This window comes from Lissotriton vulgaris, chromosome 2_1 (genome assembly GCF_964263255.1).
Source record: "Lissotriton vulgaris chromosome 2_1, aLisVul1.2, whole genome shotgun sequence".
In the NCBI taxonomy this organism is placed as follows: Eukaryota; Metazoa; Chordata; class Amphibia; order Caudata; family Salamandridae; genus Lissotriton; species Lissotriton vulgaris.
The window spans coordinates 1,760,472,427-1,760,497,773 of NC_141687.1; the positions used below are offsets into that span (position 1 = coordinate 1,760,472,427).

Genomic DNA, 25,347 nt, shown 5'->3' on the forward strand with positions numbered 1-25,347 from the left:
TACAGCTTTGCTTGACTCCTAATCAGGATCCCTGCTTCCTATTATGATTATTCTGATTTGAAACCTTAGAACACTGCCACCCTCAAAGGTCACATAAGAGGAGAAATTAACAAAAAGAAGCATTTAAACATTGAGTGTAATGTACAGTAGTTTGGATTCAGTTATATTCTTGAAAATAGCCTGAAACGAGGCACCCATTGAATGCCAAGTGGCTTCCTTTGCATCAGTCAATGGTGGTGCTGCAGAGAGGGTAGTCCATCGTTGGTCAAAAAGGCCTAGAGCCAAGGAGGTTTTCAAATTTAACTATTGATTGTGCAAATTATTCTCATTTAGAGTCCTGCTCTGTAAATGTGTCTTAAGTGGATATCTTAAAAATATACAAAAATCAATAGGAGAAAGGATTACTTGTCCTGCATAACCTGGGTATGCATTTTTAGCGTGTCCCACTTAAGAAAATATGTCATGGCTCCTGATATTCGTAGACCAAAACTGGAAACCCCGAGTGATAGGTAATCAAATTTAGGAGCTAACCTGCCTTCTACCAGGAAGTTGATCAAAGTCAAGGGGAGGACACATAAGCAACCCATGGCTAGGTACCAGACCTATTAATGGTAATACAGGGGAAGTAAAGGGCAAAAAATCATGAACTGAATTCGTTTTTCTAAAACACAGTGCAAAAGTATAGATTTTAAAATTATGGATCCTCGATGATTGTGCAAATCCTGCATTACCAAATTCTCATTACAGAGCGGCATCTAGAGAGTTAAATGTATTCCCATTAAATTCTGCTGAAGTAAGGTGATTATATCCACCTTTGTCAACTCTGAAGTCTGAAGTTTAAACTTTGGGAGTTTGGTGAAGCGAACTAGCCATCAAAAAGTGATGGATGTCCTGTCCACCATTTTCAGAAGCATTGACATCAATGCACTCTTAATACAGCAGACAGAACATCTCCACTGCCTCTTATTCCATGCACCCACTAGAGACCTCTGCACAGCCCAACTGGCCCTAGCCGCCATCCCACGTATCCACAAGACCACGGCCGGGGGAAGATCTTTCTCCTACCTGGCATTAAAAACCTGGAACACCCTGCCTCTCCCCTAAGGCAATCATTTCCCTGCCCCAATTCAGGAAAGACCTCAAGACCTGGCGCTTTGACTGAACCACTGTACCTTGCAACAGATCTGCAATCACTACCCCCCCTCCTCCCAGCATCTTGAGAACCTTACGGGTGAATAGTTGCGCTTTACGAGCCACTTGATTGATTGATTGATTGAACATTTGCTACTTTTTGGCAGATAGTGCAAACTCATCGAACATTAAATAAGGGCCTTTGTCTACTCGTACTCATTAGATATTGCATTGCCAATGCTCGCTGTGCTGGAGAATCATTGACTCAAGTATTATAAAGTAATACTTTGCTTTTAGGTAGGTCTAATCCCAAGGACCGTATAATGTTTATCTGTTATAGAAAGAAACACATACCTTCTCGTATTCCATTGGATTCTCCATGCTGTGGCATTTCGCAAAAGGCCCTCTAGAGTTAGTTAAAGAGCGACACCAGAGTTCAGCATTTTGCTCTGTAGAGTAAATGAAGGGAACATATTAGCATTTCTGGAAGGTGACTAGCATAGATGCACTGATTAAAGTGGAAATGAGTGCATTCCCCTTTATTTTCTTAATTGTAATCTTACAAACTCAACACGTCTAAAACCTTACATCATGGGTGGAAAGGGCAGGCTTGAGATAAGTTTTGAAGAGACCAATAGACATAAGCATTAGTTTGGTTTTCTTCGGCCTACCAAATGACTACCAAATGAATTCACCTATGTATAACTTTATATTTTTTGTCACTATTTTGGCCAGGAGAGAGATGTGCAGGCTCTGGAAATCAGAAGATCCCCGGTATTTTCAGAATTTTTAAGAAATGTAATATGTTTAAGTGAGAGTGACATGGCCTGTGATGTAAAAAGTAAGGTGGGCAAACTTGTTAATTTGGAGAGAAAGAGACATTGGGTCCAATGATTAAGCAAAAAAAAACAACAGAAAAACCACCGTTGGTCCAAATCTCCCTAGTATCTAAGAGGGCTGGAACCGGATAGAGTGAACGGGATTGGAGAAGGTTTCGGTGTAATCAAGGAAAGAACGCTCTATCTTTCTCCGATGCCTATCCGGAGGGCTGGGAAAATGGCAAGGAGTAGATGGAGGTATTCTACTATGATTTTTTTTTTTTGGCAATATGAGGACACAAAAAGAAAAAAAGAAAAAAAAAACATATGTCATCAGGTAACTACTTTGTTGTTAACCACAAGTAGTTACTGCCACACATTATTGAAAATGTTATTTTGTTAAAACTTACTGCCCGATCTAAGGTTACGAAAACAGACATTCCATCAGGGGTATAGCTTTGGGGGAGAGCTGTTTGGGGTTTGAAGCACCCCCTAATTAAACGTATTTTCTGAAAAATAGTTGGGTCCAGGGGCTTTCAGTCGGGTATTGTGAGATGTCATTCGGATTTCACCAAGGATTTTTACATACACCCAGACAAAAACGCACACATACTCTTCCCTCTTTATTTTGAAAGTCCTCTGAATATTGTTTATTTTTACAAAGTTTCTCTCTTAGTACCCCTATCAATCCGCATTCCTCTCCATTTCCACTGCCCCTTAGGCCCCTCTCATGCACCCTGCTTGTGGTATATTGTATTCAAGCCTTATGTGCCAGCCTAAAACTCTAAAAATCTGAAGAAGCTCACACCCCCCTCCCCCATCATCTTATTGACCAAGCTACGCCCCTGCACTCCAGTATAGTTGGGTGGAGTAGGTACCACCTTCACCACACAGGGAGAGAAAGGCTCGGATGAACTTCAAGATATGTTTTTTTACCAGGAGCTTCCTGCCACCTTGGCAGTATCTACACAGATACAAACATTAAGTGGTGGTAGTGGCATCATGTTCCTGCATCATGGGGCATTGCCTTCATCATATATGAGTAGAAGAAACCACCCCCAACTGTGGTTGTACATTTTTATTGCCTACATTAATTTAAATGCTACTGACAGGATAGGAGATTTATGTCAGCCTGTGTGGAACAACTGTATGCCTTTCAAAGGAAGGATACCAATGCAGGACTGTTTTTCTAGGTTTTGATGGAACTGGAAATGCTGGATGAACCGTAATCCTAGAGTGGAAGCTTTTCCCCATATTTTCTGGTGACATCAACAAAAAGGGGCCCAATACCAGAGCCGATAAAGGCTTGCCATCAGGTCTGCTTCTTCCTCTGCACTACTAATCATGTAAAGTACAATAAGTAGAGCCGACGGAGGCAGTCCTGTTAGTGCCTATCTCTAGATAGGCTCCATAGTCATTCTCTCATATTAGAGTTAATATTGCAACTCCAAGGCAGCCACATTTATCAAATGTGATGCACAATGTGTATTTTTTCTATTGTTAAATCTTCGCCTTTGTAGGTCGTTCACCGACACTTGAAGTTTGGGTTTCTATCCAGTGACAGTCCACATTTGCACTTGAAAACGAGCATATGTTGTTAAACAAGATGTAGACCTTTGGAAAGTTTTGAAGCTTACCAGCTGCTGTATTGTAATCACAGGGGTCAAGATACAGGAATGAAACATCAGGGCAGTATGGGAGACTCTTCCAAGAATTAGCGAAGGCAGAAGCACTTCCTTGCATCACACCGTTGATATTTAAGAAGTCGTCAGTCATGTCACCGTTGAAGTTTCCACAGAGACCTGAGTGAGTGAGGAGAAGATGTTAAAATCTCTTGCCACTGGCAGAGCATTACTTATCATCTCTGCCAGGCAGTGCTGCTTACCACAGGTCAGCCCCTTGTGCACTGGTTGAAGAATAATATAAACTTGCATGATGGGTATGAGCTGGATCTGAAGCTGGAGCTGCACTGTGGCTAGATGTACAATGATGAAGTAGGTAGAAGGTTGGAAGATGTTGACACCACCTGGGAACCGAGAACACAGATTCAAGACTGTTATAAGAAGCACAAGCCTTTGATTTAACCAACTTAAAAAAAACAGGCTCTAGAAATGGTCTTTGAATTCAATACGAAGTAATGCAATTTAAACTTTGTTAAGAGATAATTATCAAAGTTGTGAGACTATAAATAGTCACCTTTAACCAATGAATGGTTAATACAAATACAGCCCTTCTGCAGCCAAAGTTATCTGAGGGTTTAATCCCTTGCTCACACCAGCACAGCATGATTGGTTGGTGGCTGAGTTGTGCGTAAATGTGAATGATCAGGGAAACTAGTTTCCTTCTACTGCACTTCACAAGATGTTTCCTATTTTTGTCAAAATCTCTGTATTTCACTTATTGAATTACGCATTGCAGCAAACAAACCTAGTCCATATTTGTGAACATGAACAAGCCACCTGTGTGTCTTATGGATATGTGTAACACACACACTTGTGTGTGTGTCATTTGGGGCAGCATGTGGATGTGTGTGGGTGCATGCATATACCATATTTAATTCACACATGTATGTATCCTTGGTATTAGTGCCTGTCCACACCGGTGCTTCCTGTCAACACAAATATTTTCAAGGCTCACACGAGTAAACATTCAAATCATGCTGCTGCACTAATTATAACAAACTCAACATATTTAAGACTCAGTTTGTTTTCTAAAACTAATCTGTAACTCATTTACTAGGTACACCAATCTAGTATTTTTAATCAACTGTTAAAACGTGTTGTTAATGTATATTTACAAAGACAAAGGCAAGAAATATCTTAACATCTTCGTCTATCTGGTTTAGAAGTATATGTTTGTTCTAGTTTGCTTGTTCCCGTCCGAAACCTAGTTCAATAAAGCTGTTTTTGATTTTAAAAAAACAAGCACTCACTGGAAGACTTGGCGGCGGCCGGGCAAGAATGGCGGCCGCGAACATCCGAAAATTTCGGATTCGGGGGGCGTGTTTTTGGCGTTCTGAGTGACGGGTGACGTCACAGTCGAAAGAACGCAAAAAACACGCCCCCGAATCCGAAAGAGACTGGGCTTGAACTGAGTGATGCCCCTCTCATCCAATGGCTGGCCTCCGTTTAGGGAGCCAGCCAATGGAAGAGAGAGGCGGGTTCAAGCCCCATACTCCAAATCATTAAATCTCCCACCGGAGACTGCGCAAGCGCAGCCTTCGGTCCTCGACCTAAAAATGTAGAGTAGGAAAAAATAGAGACAAAAGAGGCGACGTTTAGAAAATTTGATTGTGTTGTATTTAAACAAAAATTACGATAATGTTTTCAAAAAGCATTATTTGAATAATAACCCAGAAACAATTAATACATTTTTGAGCTCCAAAGGTGTTCAAAATGATTATTAACTTAAACATTACAGGGGTGGCTTGTAACGGAGATGTGATGCAAGCCACAAGGGGAGAAAAGCAGCAAACGGAGAAAGAAAGACACTGCTTCACCAAAAAAGTGACAAGAAAGGGGGAAAGAGACGATGAAGGAGAGGAGCACGAGCAGAACTAATTGTCGAGTGATGGGGCAAGGTAAGCATAGCAGGCTAGACAGACAGAGCAGGTGTGCAGGGCCAGGAGCAGAGAGACAAGAGGATGCAGCAGATGAAGGTAGAGTGCCCCTGATGCAAGATTACATGGGATGCAAAGAGAAAGCCCACGCAAATAGAAAACAAAAAGGAATCGAAGGAAGGAAAGAATACAGAAAAGAATACAGGTAAGAAGAAGGAATGGAAATATAGGGAGAAATTAGACAGAGGAGAGGGATATTCCCCTCGTAAAAAGAGGGTCGGTTATGTATAGGAGCAGAACAAAGAAGTGTGATTATCTGTCAAAATGAACCTTCAAAAAAGCGATCTATAAAAATGTTTTTGTACAAAATGTTATCTTTTTTAATGATACATAATCTTTTGACACAACTTTCTTGGAAAAATATTGTTACCAATATATTTTTTTACTTTTTTGTAGGGATCTTTTACATATACGCATTTGTGATTGTTGTGGATTACACAAAGGTTTCCAGGAGTACTTGCGGGAAGCTGTAACTGCCACAGTTTTCCCAGGAGTACTACTGCAATTTCAGGAATTCATTTTAGGCATGAGTTGATAAAGATATGTATGAATTATTTTCGTTGATCGCCACCGATTATTGATGACGTTATTCCCTAATTGTATTTTTTCCTTCCCTTGACATTAGTAAATCTCTTACGGCTTCTAGGGATTCGATTGACCGAGTGAACGTTTGCGAAAACCAAAAACTCACACGTTTGCCACTGTGCACAGACTTTCCAGAGCAGACATACCCTAAAACTCTTACTCACCACCTATGCCAGCACATCTACTCTCATTTAATATTATCCTTAGCAGTGTAAAGTGTACATTCACGGCTTGTAAGGACTGCCACTTGTAAGTGTGAGTCAAACCTACACATGAAAATAGCTTTGAGAAGAGGCACTTTCGGTTTGTCATTTACCACAGTACATCCCACCCTAGCTCCTCTCTTGCTTTCCTCGTGAGGACATTAAAGGGACCATCCAGTGTAGAAAGTCTTTAGCCAGTTCTGCATGTCTATCAGTCACCAACAACAGGCATTCTACAATGCTGCTTTGTTTGATGATGTCAGCTGGCATATTGGCATGGATTGTGACATCATTCGCCTGATGGCCACATTAACATTAGATAATCGCTGAAAACCTCACCTATGGAAATAACAAACTCCAGGTGAAAAGACAGATAACTGGTAAAGGTGGTTATTGTCCTGACTTACCTGATGCAATGGGAAGCTGAACAACAGTGAAGTTGATGGATACACTGCCAGCAGAGTCAATGATAATGATCTGTTGGGGTAAGGGTGGAGGAGTTAGTAGCTCATGTTGCGACTCACACACAAAGATTGGAGATGGGTGCACAATTTGAGATGTACCATAGAGTCACCAGTATATCTGCAACTGTCCATGCTTCACTTATACAAATATGCACACCACACTTTGCTTTTGCCTACAGCCTTGTGACATTCTTACATAAAATTCCAGCAATGCACACCTAACATTTATTTTCTTGCACACCTCCGTGCACCTACACCAGATAGACCTCAACTTCTGCCTCAGACACCAACTCCTCCTTCGCTCCTTCTGCACTCACAATATTGGCAGCAGATTCTAGAAGTAATGGGTGGTTGCTTCTTTCAGACCCCACCCAGGTATTTCCTCTCCAGATCATTGGCTGGGTTGTAACAATGTTTACATTGTAGAGGTAACTGAACTATTGACCGTGGAGTTTTTTCAAAGAACGGCCATTGGGTCTTTTCTCTGTCTTGTGTGAAGCACTCAGCTGCTCTTTGGGGCTCAGCACTAACAATACAGCCAATGGAATAAAACAAATGTGGCATAAAGCCACCTTTCTCCACAGTGGCTCTTACTGTGAGACAATTACATTTGTTGTGTACATTCAATAACCTCAATTTACTCCAGTTTCCCCCTGCTACTGAAGGTTTCCATAACTGTGCACTCTGTTTGGAATAGGACACCTATGAATTGCTAAAATGACAGATCAGCATAAAAGGTTGTGATGGATGGAAGACACAAGGGCATATATTATTCTAGAGCATAGATCTTCAAACTGTGGGGTGCGCCCCCCTGGGAGGTGCAGCATCCCTTCAGGGGGGCGCGCACTTCACCACACCACTTCACCTTCGCGAGTCGTGTGTCTCAGCCCGGGCTGCTGCAGCTCCAGCTGCTGGGGGCTCGGCTGAGAGTGTCTGGAGTCACAGGTCAGAGGGTAGAGGTGCAACAGTTGGGGGAGGGGGGTAATTCTTCCAGCAATAGGAAGAGTAGACATGCAGGGGTTCTAAGAAGGGTGAAAAAAAACATAAAGCCTAGTTAACCTGAAATGGTCTTTTAAAGACCTGTGAAGTACTCAGGTGCGGCTGGCAGCTCCAAAACTGTCTGTGTGTGTGCTCGGGAAGTTCTCTCATCCCAGGCTGACACACATGACGAAGCCCTTTGAGCCCTATGGGCGTTGTACACCTGATGCGAAGGCATTTGTATCCCCCAGGTCTTTGTCAGAAGCCCCTTTAAGGGTGGCACCCTTATCTGGTCAAAATACATCACTGGGCCCAGCAGCTACCTCATCCCACTGGTCTTCGCAACTGAAACTTGTCAAAAGAGTATGCCTTTGTTCCGGATTTCTCTTATCTCTGATCCACACTTTGGGGACCCTCCTGCACCCACAGGGTGTGTCCGAACTGCGACCCTTTGCAAGTTGAAACTGGTCAGACAGGAGGTCCTGTATGGTTTTTAAGGCCTTTGACATAGCTGCCGCCACCGATTCAGATACTGTCAATTCTCACATGATGATAAAATCTGTGTCCATAACATATCTCACTGTTGTGTCCTGCCTCATGTACCCGTGCTCTTCCGCCATGTCTGCGTGGAGGTGAGTGACAAAGGGGGACTACAGATTATCAGTGTTTAGCAATCCAATCAGACCCCACAGCCCTAGCTGCTGCTGAAACTTGCAGGGAGGGCAGAGATTGAAATGGGACAGCTCACAAGGAAGCCATGTGACGTCTAAAACCGGAAGCATGGCAACACCTGGCTGCACTCAACATAATCATGGATTTTTCAATTGTGTCAGAAAGCATGTTTTGTGGAACTTCTTTTTATGATATCTTGTTTAGGGGCAAGTATGTGGCACAACAGCCAGAGCTGATGACTGTAGAACTGGGAAACCAGGTTTAATTCTTGATGTCTGCACAACATCCTGTGATTCTGGGCAAATCACTTAATTTTCCTGTGCTTACAAAAAATGAATGTATGCTTGTGTATTGTAAAAGATGCTCCTGTAAAGCGCTCCAATACCTTTGGGTCATGTTCGCACTATATAAAACTGCAAAAAATATATTACAACATTTTGTGAGCACTCCCATTTTAAGGCACTGCTCAAGACTGGAAGTGGAAGCTCAACCTAAGTATGGCAGAAGCAAGAATCCATCCACACATTGTCTCTGTGGAGAAAAACATGCACTCCCACACCGGTGTTTTGGGAGTGTTTTTGCTAATCTATCCTAAATGTTGTGTTTTATGTGAAAAATAAAGCACCAATGTAATTTTTTGTGCTAATTTTTTTCTTGGAGACTTTAGAATAAGCACATGGGTTACCAAAACGTCAGTTTACTAAACACTCTACCTTTATTTAGTATTATTTGCCCTATACGACCTGGGCTCTACACGAGGGAATGGCCATCAATGATGCAGAGTGCTAGCTTCCTGAACCTTTTTGTCAGGTGGTGGTGGTGGGTGTGGGGGGAGCTCGACATGTAAAAAGGTTTAGATGGGGGGGCTCAGCCGACAAAAGTTTGAAGACCTCTGGTCTAGAGCATAATAGCGTATTGTACCATTTATTCGGATCCATACATATGCATTTGTGCGGTTGATAAACAGATTATAAAACATTTGAGCTCGATAAGGAGAGTATCTATTTTGAAGAAACAGGTGTCTTGGAAGGTGATGCTTAGGTAAAGTCCAGTACGAATAGAAAGCATTATAGGTTAAAAAGGAGACAACAAACATAGAAGGAGTGCTTCCTTCTCATGGGTGGCCTTTACTCACTTTGGTGTCATAATGCAGGATGACACGTATCAGAACATTATCGAGGCCAACGTCATCATTACTCTTCAGGTCGCCTTCGATGGTGAATGGGCTGTCAGAGCAGAGCTGGGAAAGAAGAATGCACGTTTTTGATAGGTTAAGAAGGGCTTCAGTGGGAATGCAACACAGCCGCATTAGTTCCCTAGATTGCAAAGGTGTTCAACATATTTGACAACAGAAGAGAAGCACATCTTCTCCTCCATACTGCATTTCAAATATTCCGACATATAGAATCTCTCAGAGCGCACGTGAAGATAACCGAGGTGTATATTATCAAGAATGGCGATAAAATTATCGCAGTTTTAGTGGCAGGAAACTGCCGCTAAAGCGGCGATAATGGGCTTGTTAATATGCTCTTGTGAATTCCCATAGCAGCCCACGTTCTGGTGTTAACCTGGGCTGCAATAGGAATTCACAAGGGCATATTATCAAGCTCATTATCGCCGCTTTAGCCCCGAATTCTTAGGTAACTGTAAAACATGCAAATTTTTTAAACCACTAGTAACTGGAATTCGAGGCACAAGCACCCATCTGTGTTAGATTATCTGCAAAATAACACGCCCCTAATACCACCAACATATGTCGCTTGTCCCTTTTCTCCAATTAGCCGACAATTTTATTTGTCTACAAGTCAAAATATAGGAAAATGCATCCCCTGTAATGTACAGCATAGCAATTAAACACTCCCTTGTAAGCTAAAACCCCTGCATGGCAACACTTACATTCCATATGAATGACGCACAATCAGAAGGTGCAGGTAGTCAGACAGAGATAGATATATATATAGATAGCGAGATAGATAGATAGATAGATAGATAGATAGATAGATAGATAGATAGATAGATAGATAGATAGATAGATAGACAGACATTCTATCTATCTATCTATCTGAACCTAGGCCATTCAATACCAGGGCTCTGTAATCTTTGGCCAAAGGCATTTTTCGTGTACTTGTGCGCCTTTTTTCTGGTTTGCACTGCACCAGTGTTGCAGTTCTTTTTCTTTCCTCTCTGTAGAGAGACGTTTGGCGTGACATAGGCATCTTCAAAAAATCCTAAAGTTTCCATACACAAAATGGCGGCACCAAACAGGCAATTCAAGAGTTTCTTGCCACCAACCTTGAGCAGCCCTGTGGTGAACAGAAATGAGCAATGCTCGTTCTTCCTATAAAACGTGTATGCTAGAGTAAAGTCTACCCAAACGGCTAAAAGACACCCAACCAATTTTAAATACATGTGGTTTGATTCTCCGCAGCAGATTCATGGGTTAAAAAGTTCCTAAATTGCTTTTTTTCTCATGCTTCCACCAGATTGCCTTCTAATTACTTCCTCTTCCTAATAAATCTTGATACCTCTTTTTCTATTACAAATCTGTTAATCATCTCCGGAGGACGGTTGATTGCCCAGGGACAATGTGGTGTCACATTCTATTTCTTTTTCTCAAGGAAATGAATATTTTCAGACACCCTCGTAGAATCGCTCTTCAAGATTGAGAATAGAAACTAGTTAATAATTCTAGTATGGAGACTCAACAAGATCCATGGAGATTTTATGATCAGTGACAAACAACTGGGCTATCTTTAATAAAGGTTGCTTATCACATAGCAATGTAGCATAACCCATCCCATACAAAGGCCATACAGACATCAGAGCAGACAATCACTCAGAACAGTGAAATACTAATGGCAAGGAGTCACTCCCATAAATTATAGTGATACTCAGGGAGGAAAGACAGGCACTCACAAGATAGGCGCACACTCATTCAGGCATCATACACTCCTTCAGATCAAATGCTCAATCACAGGGTAGGCAGAGAATAGCTCAGGAAAGTCACACATGTAGTTAGGGAGGATGAGATTTTAGTGGCGATCGATTTGGACAGGAAAGGCTGATTGGCATGCCCAGTGACGGCATAATCGCATGCACAATGGTGATAAAAAGCTAGATAGGATCTCACAGGTAGGCAATCAAACACTCACATGGCAAGTAAGTAGGCACTCAAGGGTGAGTTTGCAGATAGGCAATCACAGGATACACAGACAAACACTCACATGGCAGGGAGGCGGTGACAGATGAGGCACCTACCCAGCAGGTACAGAAAGGGCTGGTAAGCAGTTCCTGAAGAACAGAAGGCAGGAATTGTGAAGTGGGGAGGCCCAAACTCACATACCGACCGACACCTCACAGCACAGGCAGATGCTCAAAGGTCAGGTAGGCTATACAGTCACCGGGCATGGTGACACTGATCCCCCTGGAAGATGGATACCAATAGGATACTTTTGCCACGTGTTCCCAATTACAAGAGACCACTAAGCCAGTCTTATGTTTTTGTTTAACAACCTAATGTATTCTGGGAATCCATTCTTGGGGTCACCTCAAACTAATCGGACTAATGGATGTGCCAGTGATGGGCTTTCGATTAACAATTAAATACATTCTAGGACTTGTAGTTTTGGCTCTTTTTTAACTATTTGTACTAACAGCTGAAATAAATGAATTTTAAAAGGGCAGCTCGGCGTCGGATGGACAGACATACAGAAGGATGGACGGATGGGTGCTTGTTGACTCTCACAGATGCACATTCAACCTCACCCAACTCTATGATTGCTAATGATGTTTACCAATGGGCACCAATAGTGCTGGCTACCCATTCAGGGTAAGTAGGGCTCGGGGGACTGAACAGAGTAGGTAGGTGTAGCCTCGGATCATGCCACACACTGCTTGAAATCTGGAGAGCTAGTGAGGTGAAGTCAGTGATGGAATTAAGTAGCAGAGAGAGGCAGTGAATGCTGAAGTGATAAGTGATTTTCATCAGGAGTAGGGCAGTGGTGAGTCTTGTAGTAAAGCGGATGGACAGTTATGTGGGTTATGGGGTCTTGGGAAGGATAATGTATTGGAGTGTGTGCTGTTGTTCTTGGCTGAATAGTGGGTGTGTGCAGATGACTTAAGCAAGAAAGCAATTCCTGCGAATAGCATCTCTGAGTTACTAGATGAGCTAGTGGCATAGGAGAATCCAGAGTACTACTGGGAGACAGTATGACATCACAAAATGGGGAAATGTTTAGCATACAAATGAATGGATTGTGAGTCCAATGTTGTTTCCATGAGCAATAAGAAGAGCGAGGGAGGAAGAAGGACTGAGGCCTCCTTTCTAAGGGAAGATGACTGTAGGATCAGTTTATGGTGGACATCCCCCCAGCAGAGGCACCCCTGCATTCAGCCATCGGTTCCTCTTAGGAAATACCCTTCAGCATGTTAGGAAGACAAGCCGCGTGGGCTGTTGTTACTGAAAACGATCCAGGTGGCCATAATGTTCTAAAGGTATGAAATCCTTAATTTTAACGAGACACATCTCATATCCGCAGCATCCAACACCAGCTGCTTCAACCTCCCAAATCAACTTCTAGAGAAGTGGAGAAGTGTGGCTCACTGGTTAGAGGAGGCAGACCTGGAAGCAGAGGTCAGCCCGGGACCAGGGTTCAATTCCCAGCTCGGCGGGGTCTTGAGTCATAAAATGTCCATGGACTCGACAATTCTCGCTCCGGTGCCTACTCGATTCATGGGTTCACACTCTGCGACTCTGGGCAATAGCTTGCTTAATCTCCACAATGGCCCCACGCAGCGGGATGCCTGGCTTTCACCTTGCGGATACCCTGCCGGGGTTATCTCACAGGGGAATACCAGGACGGGTTCCCTAAGCAAGCGCTTAGAAACCAGTGGTGATTTGCGCTATATAAATTCCTGTACATTTACATTTACATTCTATAGTTATATTTCAAACTTTCCAGAACCCATCTACTCTCTACATACAACACCCATAACCACCTGATACCATACATTCAACTGGTGGTTTATATAATAGTTAATACATTATTTCACAAATAAAACATTCAACCTAATTATTCACTGATTAAATATGTAATTAACATAAAATTAATTTGCCATAAAAATGTATCATTTAGATAAGTTCCCACACTAATAGATTAAATAAGTAAAGCAGAATCTCCGCCCTCCATTTAGGATATTTTTCTCGCCCACCGCAGCTTTTGCCAAGACTTATCATGAATGTCAATTTTTATGAGGAAGTTGTTGTGGTCTCTCAATTTGCCTGACCAGTCCACAACAGATTTGATGCACTAGCCAGTTGTGATGGTAATGATTGAGAATCAAGTAGAATTCTTTCTTCTATAAACGTGTGTTCGGTTATTGAGCATTTGACTCATAAGCCAGCCCGCTCTACTTAGGACTGACCATATATCCGATTCTCTCTCTCTTTGGCCTCAAATCTAATGGGTTCGCCCAAGACGCCTGCTTTGGAAGGGCCCTCCATGCATGAGGAATGCGGGATCCTAGGAGGGATCTGTTTGGATACATTTGATTAAAGATTTTGATATTATATTCTGGCAGGAGACATGGGCACTTGAGTAAGTCTGCGTTGATGGTATAACTTATTTTTTTACGCCGGCAGTTCCATCACACGCCAGCAGACCAAAGTGTGTTTTTTTAACTTTAGTCAAGGTAGGGTTGCTAGGGGTAGTCAAATGGTCTTTTTTTAGGTTCTCCCAATTTTCAACTCTTGTGATTTATTTCTTATTCCATTAATTTCTTACTAATTAGTTTCTGTAATAATGATTTAAATACACACAGAACTGATATAGTGATTGCACCCATGCATGAATTGGACAGATTTTTTGATACCCAGAAGGAAAAATTAGCTCTGTTGTGGATGGGTGATTTTATTATCAAAATTTGCCAACACTCAAACTCTCAGTCTTGTGGCTTAGCTGACTGTTTTAGAGAGGCATTAACCCATTTTGGTCCCTCACCCGACAGGGATGCATGCATCACCTTCTTTTCATCTACAGCTTGTATTTTGCTCTGGATTCACTACATACTGACCCATCTTGCAAGCCAACATACATTGGCAGTGAAGATGGTAGTTCAATGGATTACATTTAGTTTTCATCGGATATTATTACCTTTCTTGCTAATCATTCAGTTATACAAACTGTGTCTAGTGACCATTGTGTCCTCTCAGTCATGCGTCATAGGAGGCAGGCTGTATTTGAGATGGATTCTCCAGGTCTAACTCTCACTCATGTTAAGAATAAGGGTGTTGTGCAAAAATGAGAAAGTATTGATAAAGATCATCAGCTTTCTGTTTTGGTCACTTAAAAATATGAGCAATATCCTGACTTGCCTAGATGAGGAAGCAAATGTCATGGATATTATTGGTAGTTTCCATGGTCTATGTGTAGCTGTTAAAGAGATACACAGTAAGACCTCCAACCCTCGGTCTAGGTCGACTGTCACCCCACAGCTCCGCTGTGCCGTCTCTTGCCTCCAGACCCCGATCTCCTCCTTGGGAGGTTCAAGGCTGCTGCACACTCCTGCTGCCCGCTTCAACTGGGACCAGACTGTCTGCAATCACCGTAACCTTTCTCAGTCGTTTTTTCCTTAATTCTTTCCCTGTTGTGCCAGTTATTGTGCCCATCCGTTGTCTTGCTCAAATTGCACCACTGTTTTTATTTTCTCATGCCTGCCCGTTCCTTTCACCTTTTGCCGATGCTGCCCCGGTGGCCCCTCCCTCTGGAATTCCCCCGCTCCCGCCTCCCAGCCTTGCCTCCCTCCTATCTCCCCTACTTAATGGCAGCCGCTGTAGGGGTGCGTGAGTAAGACCTCCGACCCTCGGTCTAGGTCCACTCTCTTCCCTCAGCTCCGCTGTGCCATCGCTTGTCTCTAGGCCCCGACTTTCTCCTTGGGAGGTTTGAAGCTGCTGCCCGCTCCTGCATCTGCTGCCCGCTCCAACCTGGACCAGACTGCTTGCAACCACGGTAATCTTTCTCAGCCGTTTTATTTCTTCATTTTTTCCCTGTTGTGCCACTGTTATTGTGCCCATCTGTGTTTTGATCTAATTCCACCACTGTTTTTATCTTCTTGTGCCTGCCTGTTCCTTTTGCCTTTCGTCACTGCGGCCCCTGAGGCCCCTCACAGCCGGAATTACCCCTGGAATTCCCCCCGCTCCCGCCTCCCAGCCTCTCCTCCCTCCCACCTCCTCTACTCCCAAAGGCAAGCCCATCTGCACCCATCTGCGACCCGACCACGGCTAGCGCCAGGAACCCTGGACCCCCCACTACCCATTGCTACGACACCACCACCCTCCTCGCAATCAACCCTAAAAGACTTAGAGAATGCCAACAGTCCTCGCCGAACATGACCCATGGCCAGTTCTCCTGCCTCCACTGCCGCCAGACCCTCACTGCCACCCTAAAATGCATCCTCCTCACGGCAGGCTCCATACACAAACACGCCAAGGAAATCTGGAACCTACTTGACTCTCTCTAGCCCGACATCGCATTCTTCACAGAGACCTGGACCAATGCATCCTTTGCCCCGACATCAGCAACGCCATCCCAGACAGATACAAGATCCAGAGGAAAGACCGCCCCAACCACCGAGGAGGGTGCCTCGCCATCGCCCACAAGAACACCCTCCGCCTCACCACCTTCAGCGAAACCTTCCCCTCCACTGAACATCTGCACTTCCAGATCCAGACCACCCCCAAAGCCACACTCAGAGGATCCCTCATCTACAGACCTCCGATATAAAGTAGCAATAATAGGGTTGATACAATGCATGCTTGTGGGTCAAAAGGCTCAGCGCATTCTATGTCTGGACATGGGGTGATGACTCTATGGTTACTTCTCACCCATTAGATTTTTCCTGTGCACATCGGTCCCGTAATTCTGTCTTGAGTTTAACCCATTTTTGAAGCTGAGCCTTTTGACCCACGAGCATGCATTGTATCAACCCTATATCATTGCTACATTATATCATTTTATTCCCTGCATATTTGTATTCCAACATTATCTGTCTATTCAAGGCTCATCCCACGGCCACTACTTCGGATATACCCGCCCTGAGGAAGGTGAGACCCACAAAGGGGTCGAACACCGAAACGTGTGTCTGGGTTGTAATATTCTCGTGGACCATATAAAGCTTATAATTCATGCTACTGTCTGCCTCAATAGTTTAATCTGAATTTGAAGGCTACTGACACACATGTTGTTGTTCTAAAAAAAGGGTCTGTGTACTTAAAGAACACCACTATCAATGTTACTAGTTCCTGGTTATTGTAGTCCACTTGTCTATGTCCTGCCATTGTTGCTGTGAGCATGGCTGGATGCCTGAGTTTCAGGACGTATGAGTTTGTATGAGTTTGATGGTTCGAATGGATGAGTGATTGTGGTGTGGGATGTGATTTTTTTTTCATTGCCTATTTAATACATCATAATGTGCTTTGATTATTAATAAATGTTGATATGTTCTGAACCTTTGATTGTGGCATGCCTTTGTCAATAGGCCAGCTTCCTGGGTGTTTATATATCCACGATGTATAGCGCATTTTGATTGATACAGGTAGAGAACCTTTGTATATAGTAGTTTGTCTATTCCCCTGTTGTTCTCTACCTCCATTCGATTCCGGGGGCCCCCTCTGTTTGAGTGGTTGTTTGACTGCCCTCGGAAGCCCACCTACCCCCTCAGACTATGCCAAGAACCTCTGCATTGTACTCGACTGATCACTTACCATGAACTGACAGGTCAGCTTTGTCACCTCCAGCTGCTTCAACACCCTCCACATCCTTTGCAAGACCTTCAAGTGGTTCCCCCCTACGTCAAGGAAGACAGTCACCCAGGCACTCATCACCAACAGACTGGACTATGGAAACGCACTCTATGCCGGCACCAACAAGACCCTACTCCGCAAACTTCAGACAATACAGAACACCGCCGGCAGACTCGTCCTCTGTATCCCCCGACACAAACACATCAGCCAACACCTACGAAGTCTCCACTGGCTCCCGGTGGAGAAAAGAGTCACTTTCAAAATTCTCACTCACACCTACAAATGCCCACACAACAACGGACCCAAATACCTCAATGACAGAATCAACTTCTACGTAACCAAAAGAAACCTCATATCTTCCAAGCTCGCACTGGCCGAAACCCAGCGCATCCACAGAGCCATAACAGGCGGAATATCCCTCTCTCACATTGCAGCCTAGACCTGGAACGAGCTTGCGGCAGACAACAGACACGCCCCCCTCCCTGAACACCTGCAGGAAGACCGTCAAGACCTGGCTCTTCGGTTAAACAGATCTACGGACCCCCCCCTCAGTGCCTTGAGATCTCACAGGTGAGTAGCATGCTTACAATTCCATGATTGATTGATTGATAGAGCTGTTCACAATTTCCTGTAAGCCCCATAAGGTTTATGGCAGTGCGCTGGTTTGATGCCAACTGTTCTAGGGTTCTCTAATCAACTCCCAGTATCCAGTGGAAAATATGGTTGGGTTGAGTGGCTCATAAAAATGCAGTCACTACCCAGAAGGGAGGAGGACTATGAAAATGTTTAAGTCTTGTGAAACAAAGGATAGTAAAGGCTTTTGGCAAGTGGTTAACCTTGGATTTTTAAATGACTCTTCTAGCCTGGGGCTGGATGTAGTTTCTGCTGATGACTGGTATTCCCACTTTTCCGGTGTTTATAATGGTGGCACTACCTCTGATGTGGCTACGGGGAAAGTGGGAGCCATTACCAATTGACTGCCAGTTAAAAATGAAGATGATTTTAGCGCTATTAATAAAAGCCCCATGGGTAAGGGGTTGGGCCCTGATGAGGTCTTGAATGACCTTTTCAGGGCTAACATCGATCTGTGGGTATCCATACATGCAAATGTATTGTGTGCTGCTATTGCCGTGTACCCCCTAGGTCTTGGTCTCATGCCCCACAATTGTGCACATTTTTTACTTTGGTAATAAAGGTGATCTTGAGTGCTATCACCCTTTTTCTCTGATCAATTCCACAGCCAAATTAATGGGCAGGATTTTATTCAATCATTTTGAATCATGAGCCACGGATAAGAATGTCATTTTGGCCTCCAATACAGTTGCAGACCAGGTGTGGGAACCTTAGAGCAGTGCTCACTTTTTCTCTTCGAACCAAGAAATACTCAGCTGCAAAGTGTAGTCCTGTATATACCGCATTTTTGGATCTCAATTCATCATTTGATCACATATATCGGAGTAAACTGGGGACATAATGATTGATTTGGGGGTTGAGGCTGATATTATCAATTTTCTGAGGCAACTGTATAGTAATATAACTGCGAGCATCGGTAATGGCATTAATGGAGAGACAACTAAACCCTCCCAGATTCTTAGAAGAGTCAGGCAGGGCAGTGTTTTGACTCCCATTTTATTTGTGTTGTACAGTAATGGCCTGAAAAAATATCTCCTGAGCCATCCTGTTGACATTCCACACATTGGCCTTCGCCCTATTCCTGCACTTCTATATGCGGACGACGTCGTGCTCATGGCCAGACCCTGCATGGTCTCCAGAGGTTGATGGACAGCTATACAAATTTCATGGCAAATCTTGATCTCACCATAAACTATTCGAAAACAAACATAATGGTTTTCAGGCACAAGAAATTTAAGTGCAAGTCATTCACAGGTAGTCGCACCAAGATTTGCCCCTTTTCCATTTTTTCTTATTTGGGTGACCTTTTTTACGACTGTGGTGTATGCTGGGCTGTAACAGAGCAGCTATATTTGGGAGAAATGTAGAGGGACCTCTGATATTTGCACTCAGCCCACAAACCCATCAGGGAGTTTGGTACAGTCTATAAAACCATATGTCTTTCAATTGCCACATATGGTGCAGAGGTACGGTGATTGTGGGAGTATGATACGATGCAAAAAGTGGCGAATATATTTTTGAGATGTCTGCTATCAATCTCACAGTGTACGGCGGCCGCCACATATTTGTGCAATACTGAATTAGAGCTGGATTACATAAACAATGTTATCATACTCCACCCTGCCCTACTGTGGTAGTCAATTTGCTCTAACAGTTCAAATAATTTTATGCACCAAGTAGTGGAAGATTGTCTACGCCTGGATTTGACCAAAAAATCCCCTGGTTGATGTATATAAAGGAATTAAGTTGCATCCTTGGTACTTTTTTGATAATTCCAGTGGTTTGCCCTCCTCTTTTAAGTATGTCCTAAAAGAGACATTCTTTGATTCATACCGTTCATGGTGAATGTGCAAGGAAGTCAGGAAGGCCTCTGTGAGTAACTATATGTTTACTGTGTGTTATCAAATGTAAGAAATTGCTGAGATGATCCTTATGTTTTTATTATGCTAGGGCATTTCTATTGGTAGTTAGCTGTATATAAGTATTTTGGGATTGTGAATAGATTTGTTTTATTGATTTTACTGCAGTGTTATGATTGATGCATGCAACCGAATAAAGTAAGACTAGACGTGAAGTTCCCACCTTATTCCCGTACAAACCAAGCAATCTCTAAATGTAAAAAGTGTTTAAGAACACATGAAATCTTGCAAAATATGCAACAAATATAAGAAAAATTAATAATAGCACTAATACCTAACAAAAATATAACTACTATATATTAAATTATATAAACCATATTTAATACAACTATATTAAGTAACAGGATGTTATATATAATGATATTTTTTGAAACAGTATTCAATGCCTACAGAAAATTATAGTTTTACCTTCTATATTCTGATCCTTGATATTTTTGACACAATATTGCAATACCACTATTTTTTTAATCTATGGGGATCATTAGGATGGCGGACGGACTTTGTCCGTCCGCCATCCTGTCGTGGGCAGGGACCGTCTGCCATAAGGGCGGAGGTCCCGAGCCTCAAATTAGGATGCCCCCGCCACAGTGGCGGGTGCATCCCGCATTTTTACCATTGCGGCGGGCGGTGCTGAAAGACCCGTCCACCGCAATGCCAAAAATACATGTTGTCTGTTTCAAAGCACAACATGACAGGCACTGCGCGGTGCCTGTCATGTTGTACTTTGAAACACAGGGGGGTACCACATGTACCCCCTATGTGCACCCTCCTTCACCATGGGGGCCCTAACGGGCCCCCAAAGTAAAGACCGTATGCCTTTCTGTAGCAGCATTGCCGCCACGGAAAGGCATTCCCCAAAGCACATCCTAATATGGCTGGCGGTGTCTGATAGACACCGTCACTGTATTAGACCTTTTCCGCCACGGTCGAAGGCGACTGCGGCGGAAAAGCGGCGGATGGTTTTCCCGTCCGCCGCGGACCCCCCAGCCATCCTAATGTGGCGGGGTCATTTCTGGGAGGATAGCGGACGGATTCCCCCCGCCGGGCCGGCGGTGCCCACGGCCAGCCCGGCGGGGGCAATCCGTCCGCCATCCTAATCGACCCCTATGTTTTGGTTATTCACCTACCCTGCACCACATGTCCAGTGGCCCTGGTTAAAATCATATACTGTTAATCAGAGAAAATACTTGCTTGTGTCATTTTCACCAAATAATGCTTTAAGGGACGCAGGTGGCAGCATTCTGTTGACTTTTCTGGAGTTTAAACTTTGTAAAATGTCAGGGAGAGGTGAAATAGCATACACAGTACGGGTTTTACGAAAGCACATCTTTAGCTTAGAGGCTGATTTAAAGAAATGTCACCGGCTAGTCGCCAGTGAGGTGGAGGATCACCTTCGCCACTACAACAGAGGATAGGCACCATGGCGATTTGAGTTTTCCCTCTGAAGTGGCTCTTGCCATCAAGGCAGGACATGCCGCAGGAAAAATCTTAGTAAAAGCTATTCCACCATACCCGGGCTGCATGGTGGAACTGCAATCCCAAATGGGGGTATAGGAAATATGCACCCAAAGTATGATTGCATTTTGAACACCTTCAAAGTAAATGCTCTCCATGTGCCCAGAGTGTCACCCCCGACCCCCCGACTTCCCGCCAACAAGTGAGAGAATTATAAATTAAGGCCACTAGAGTTTAAATGATGATCTGGGGTAGAGTGATCAGGTTTGATGATTGAGGTAGACCACCCTGCCATTTTTAGCAGCCAGTCCATTTATATTTTCAGCATCATCATGGCTGCTCAGGTGTACCCCTAACAGTAGACCTGGCAGAGTCTCTTCTTTTGAGAGTACCACCTTCTCTGCCCTCATAACATCGCAGGGTAAGGTTGAAGTAGGTAGACGGGACTTCTGCCATGTTTTTCGCAGCACTCCCCATTTTAGCCCACCTTTAAATAATATCCCAAATCAGTTACAAACTTATTGCATTCTAAAGTAAATATGCCACATCTTGGTCTTAGTGATAACTTTCTGATTCCCTTGTGTATTCCACTTTTTGCTCTTCACTGTCCATTTTCCTTTCACACAGAACCATTTTGACTTGCTGAGTTAATAAGGCGAAATGTTTCATGGCTAGTTGACTTGACGCTGCCTGAAACAAAATTCTATGTTTATACCTTATATAAACCATGAAGAAATAATGAGGGATAACAAAGACATGGATATGCTCACTACTGGTATACCTTTGAGAGGATGTACGTGCAAACACCAGGAAATGTGTAGCTGTTATCGTCAAAGGTGGTAATGTGTGAGCCTCCTTCCAAAGAACACATCCCTGCACACTGAACTTGTTTACACTTCCACTTGCCTCCAGTGCATTTGCTGAAAACAAAATAAGAGCATTATTGCAGAAGACAAGCATGTGGTCATAGTTATGTGCCAAGTAGTGCCAGTGAATCCTGTGTCTTTTCCCCAGATGCCATTCCATCTTCTAACACCCTGCTGACAGCCTCATCCTCCCACTGCCGAAGCAGGTCGCTTCAAGACCCCTTTCTTTCAAAATTAACAGGGAGTTTGTCAAAAGGTGTAAATATGCAGTTTTACTATTTCATGCCTTGAGTTAACCCTTCTAATGCATTATAGCAAAACAATAAGTTCATTTTGTGCAATCTCTGCCATAAACTGATAGTTTCTAGGCCTTGCCTACAGCCCGCTGCTTCATATTGTGCAATCTCTGCAATGAACTGATGTATAAAAATAAACTTTTTAGGTCTCGCCTACAGCTTTCTGTTGTCGTGGAGACCTATTGTGTACAATACCAATACTTATCCACCCCTTTATTGGATGACTTGTAAACTTTTATGGCTTTTTAGCACTCCATGGGAGTGAATGTGTTTTTTGCGCTAAGGAAAGTAAACTAAATGCAGGGTTTTTCTCCCTGGGTAATAATTTTGCTCTAATTCTGTGTAATTACGCTGCAGCAAATTACGCAGAATTACAGCCCATCTCTGGTTCTCATATGGATGAAGACCTTCAGAATCATGCTGATACGTTCTTTATTAAACTCGGGAGTAGAATTAGAAAAGGTGAATTTTAAATGATGCGGCGCCAGGACCTAGGCAGCTCTCAGATCAGTTTACGGCTACATTGACCTCCCAGGTACAGTATGACACACCAAAGTAGCTTCATCATTCTGCCTCAACAGTAAATACAAAGAACAGACAGGAGACGGAAAGAAACTAAAGACCAGAATCCCTCTTTGTGTTATTGCCAAACTTCAGGGAGCTCAGATAGAAGGAATTGGAGCGATGAAGAGTACCATTGTGAATACTCAGTGCTCTAAAATGCACAACTGAAATGGTGGTAGCTTAAAAAAAACACCAACCATATCCTACAAACATTTCTGCCGACTACAGATAATGTACCAAGTGAGTTGCAGTCATGTACATCTATTCCATCTCCTGCTGAGGTCTTTTCTCCATGGGTGTTGGATCAGCTTCACTCCTCTAACCTCCAACTCCATGAACAGCTCCACTAACATGGGAGTAGTTTCTACTGAACCTAAAGTAGCAGCTATAGCACATTCTGCAGAATCTCTAATTTACATTCTATGCTGACAGAAACATTTGATTTGCCCACTACCTCTAGCTGCTGGAGTACTGCTGAAAATGTAAATTAAAGAAGGAGGCTCAGTAGTGTTTTTGTTCCGGTGGCCACGGTATGACAGCATAGCTCCTCCCATCTTGAATCTACATGTCTGAGCCTCAACCACCATATACTGGGGACTTATCTGGTTTAACTGTGTATCTAGTTTTTATGCAGGCAGGACGTTACCATGATCGGCACGGGGTGTTGATGGAAGACTGTGGCTGGTAGATCTCGCCTCCGAAGGTGCAGGGACACTGTTCTTTGGAGATGCATCCTGAGAACCTGATGTCATCAAATACGGTTTCTGAAACAAATAGAGCAATACAGAACAATTCAGTATGCTGTTTGTACGACAATACCGTTATTCTGCTAAAACTGAGCTCCCTGCATCATGTGAAAGTTGTGATTTACAATAATTTGGCAGTGAGATGTATGGAAGGTGTAGGATCTCTGGTGTAGAGGCAGAGAGAGAGTTCTGCATCAAGAACCAGTCCGAGTATAATGTGAGGGCAACAAAGCAAGAGCTTTTGCAGTGGCAATGTTTGAAATAACAAGGACCTTGTAGATAATTAAATAAGTTTCTCAAATTTTGATGTGTCGGATAAAGGTCAGTACCTCGCAAGCCTGGTTCATCATCCCAGAATGCATGCACTTTGGCGTTGTAAAGAATCTCAACATAAATAGCTTGGGGCAAAATTAGATATCCAGACTTCTTGATACCCAAACAGCTAAAAGACTTTGATATGCAAAAACATTTAACATTTTCTGTCTGATTATCGTCATCGGGTGAGTGATCACCTTATCAAAGCTGAATTCTCCCTTAGCACTGTCTTGTGCTATAGCTCTAGAACTCTTTTCACTGGGATTAGACTCACTACATCCATAAAAAACAACACACTTGCAAGAATTTCAAGAAAAAAGATAGCGCACACCATTGAGTTTAGAATATGATAGGTCACACTACTGCACACAATACAATATCTGATCTTTGCCTTGAAACTGCCAAAGAAAAATGCAAAGCACGGCCAAGATTCAAGGAGACCATGAGAATCTCAGAAATCACAGATTCCCTCCTGGAGAATAACCCAGCTTCTGCAAAATGGTTTCGAGATATCTCACAAATGTTTCCTAAAGAGGCCTGTTCAAATATCATGCACAGATGACCATGGAAAAGATCTCCTTTCAGTATAAACTCAAGCAAACCACGAAAGAGAATCCAAACATGCTACATTCAATACTACTAAATAAAATGCACACCAGGAAGACATTTCCAGACTTCAAAAATATATTGATGAATGAGCAGCAGCCCAATCACAAATGAGTAGGAAATCATCTGGAATTTCTTAAGGAATTAAAGGTAGAATAAATTATTATAAATTACAGCATTATGATGAATTATGAAAACTGTACTACACTTCAAAATATCCAGGGCTGGTTCTTTCAAAAAAGGTGTGTGCGTGGTTTAGCCTTAGATGTGCTTCCAAGGAGATTAATTATACAGGTATTTCCCAGTGCTTAATTTGAGCCAGTGATTTCTGGTGCTCAGCATAAGCACTTAATTGTCAACATTGGCACTTATAATAGTCTGTCACATGGTGGCACTGTTCATCTAATTCAGGAATACACATAACAACAGTTTATTAATGAAATAAACTTTAATAAAAATGACTAATACCTGCCGACCAAACCACTCTTAAAGCTTTGGGGGTTTGGAATAGTCTGATGGTTTGTATATGCAGGGGCAATGTGTGGTGCAAGCTGCGTTTGCTGCCTCACAAGGGCCCTGGTACTTATTATTTTTATTTTTTTTACAAATTAAACACTGATTTCCACTACCTTATCGAAGGCGAGCAAAATTGTTGGTAACAAGTGCCAAATTCTTGA

General features: G+C 43.1%; 1 protein-coding gene across 1 annotated transcript in view; it reads right to left on the reverse strand.

Moving 5' to 3' along the window:
• Positions 1-25,347, reverse strand: part of LOC147733250 (mucin-2-like) — a 596,915-nt gene that overhangs the window by 478,137 nt on the left and 93,431 nt on the right. Inside the window, exons 7-13 of the mRNA XM_086958940.1 lie at positions 23,650-23,767; positions 22,059-22,197; positions 9,606-9,710; positions 6,764-6,833; positions 3,835-3,975; positions 3,587-3,751; positions 1,486-1,580 (exon numbers count right to left, since the gene is read on the reverse strand). Coding sequence (XP_086815066.1) covers positions 1,486-1,580; positions 3,587-3,751; positions 3,835-3,975; positions 6,764-6,833; positions 9,606-9,710; positions 22,059-22,197; positions 23,650-23,767 — 833 coding nt within the window. The remainder of the gene's footprint in view (positions 1-1,485; positions 1,581-3,586; positions 3,752-3,834; positions 3,976-6,763; positions 6,834-9,605; positions 9,711-22,058; positions 22,198-23,649; positions 23,768-25,347) is intronic.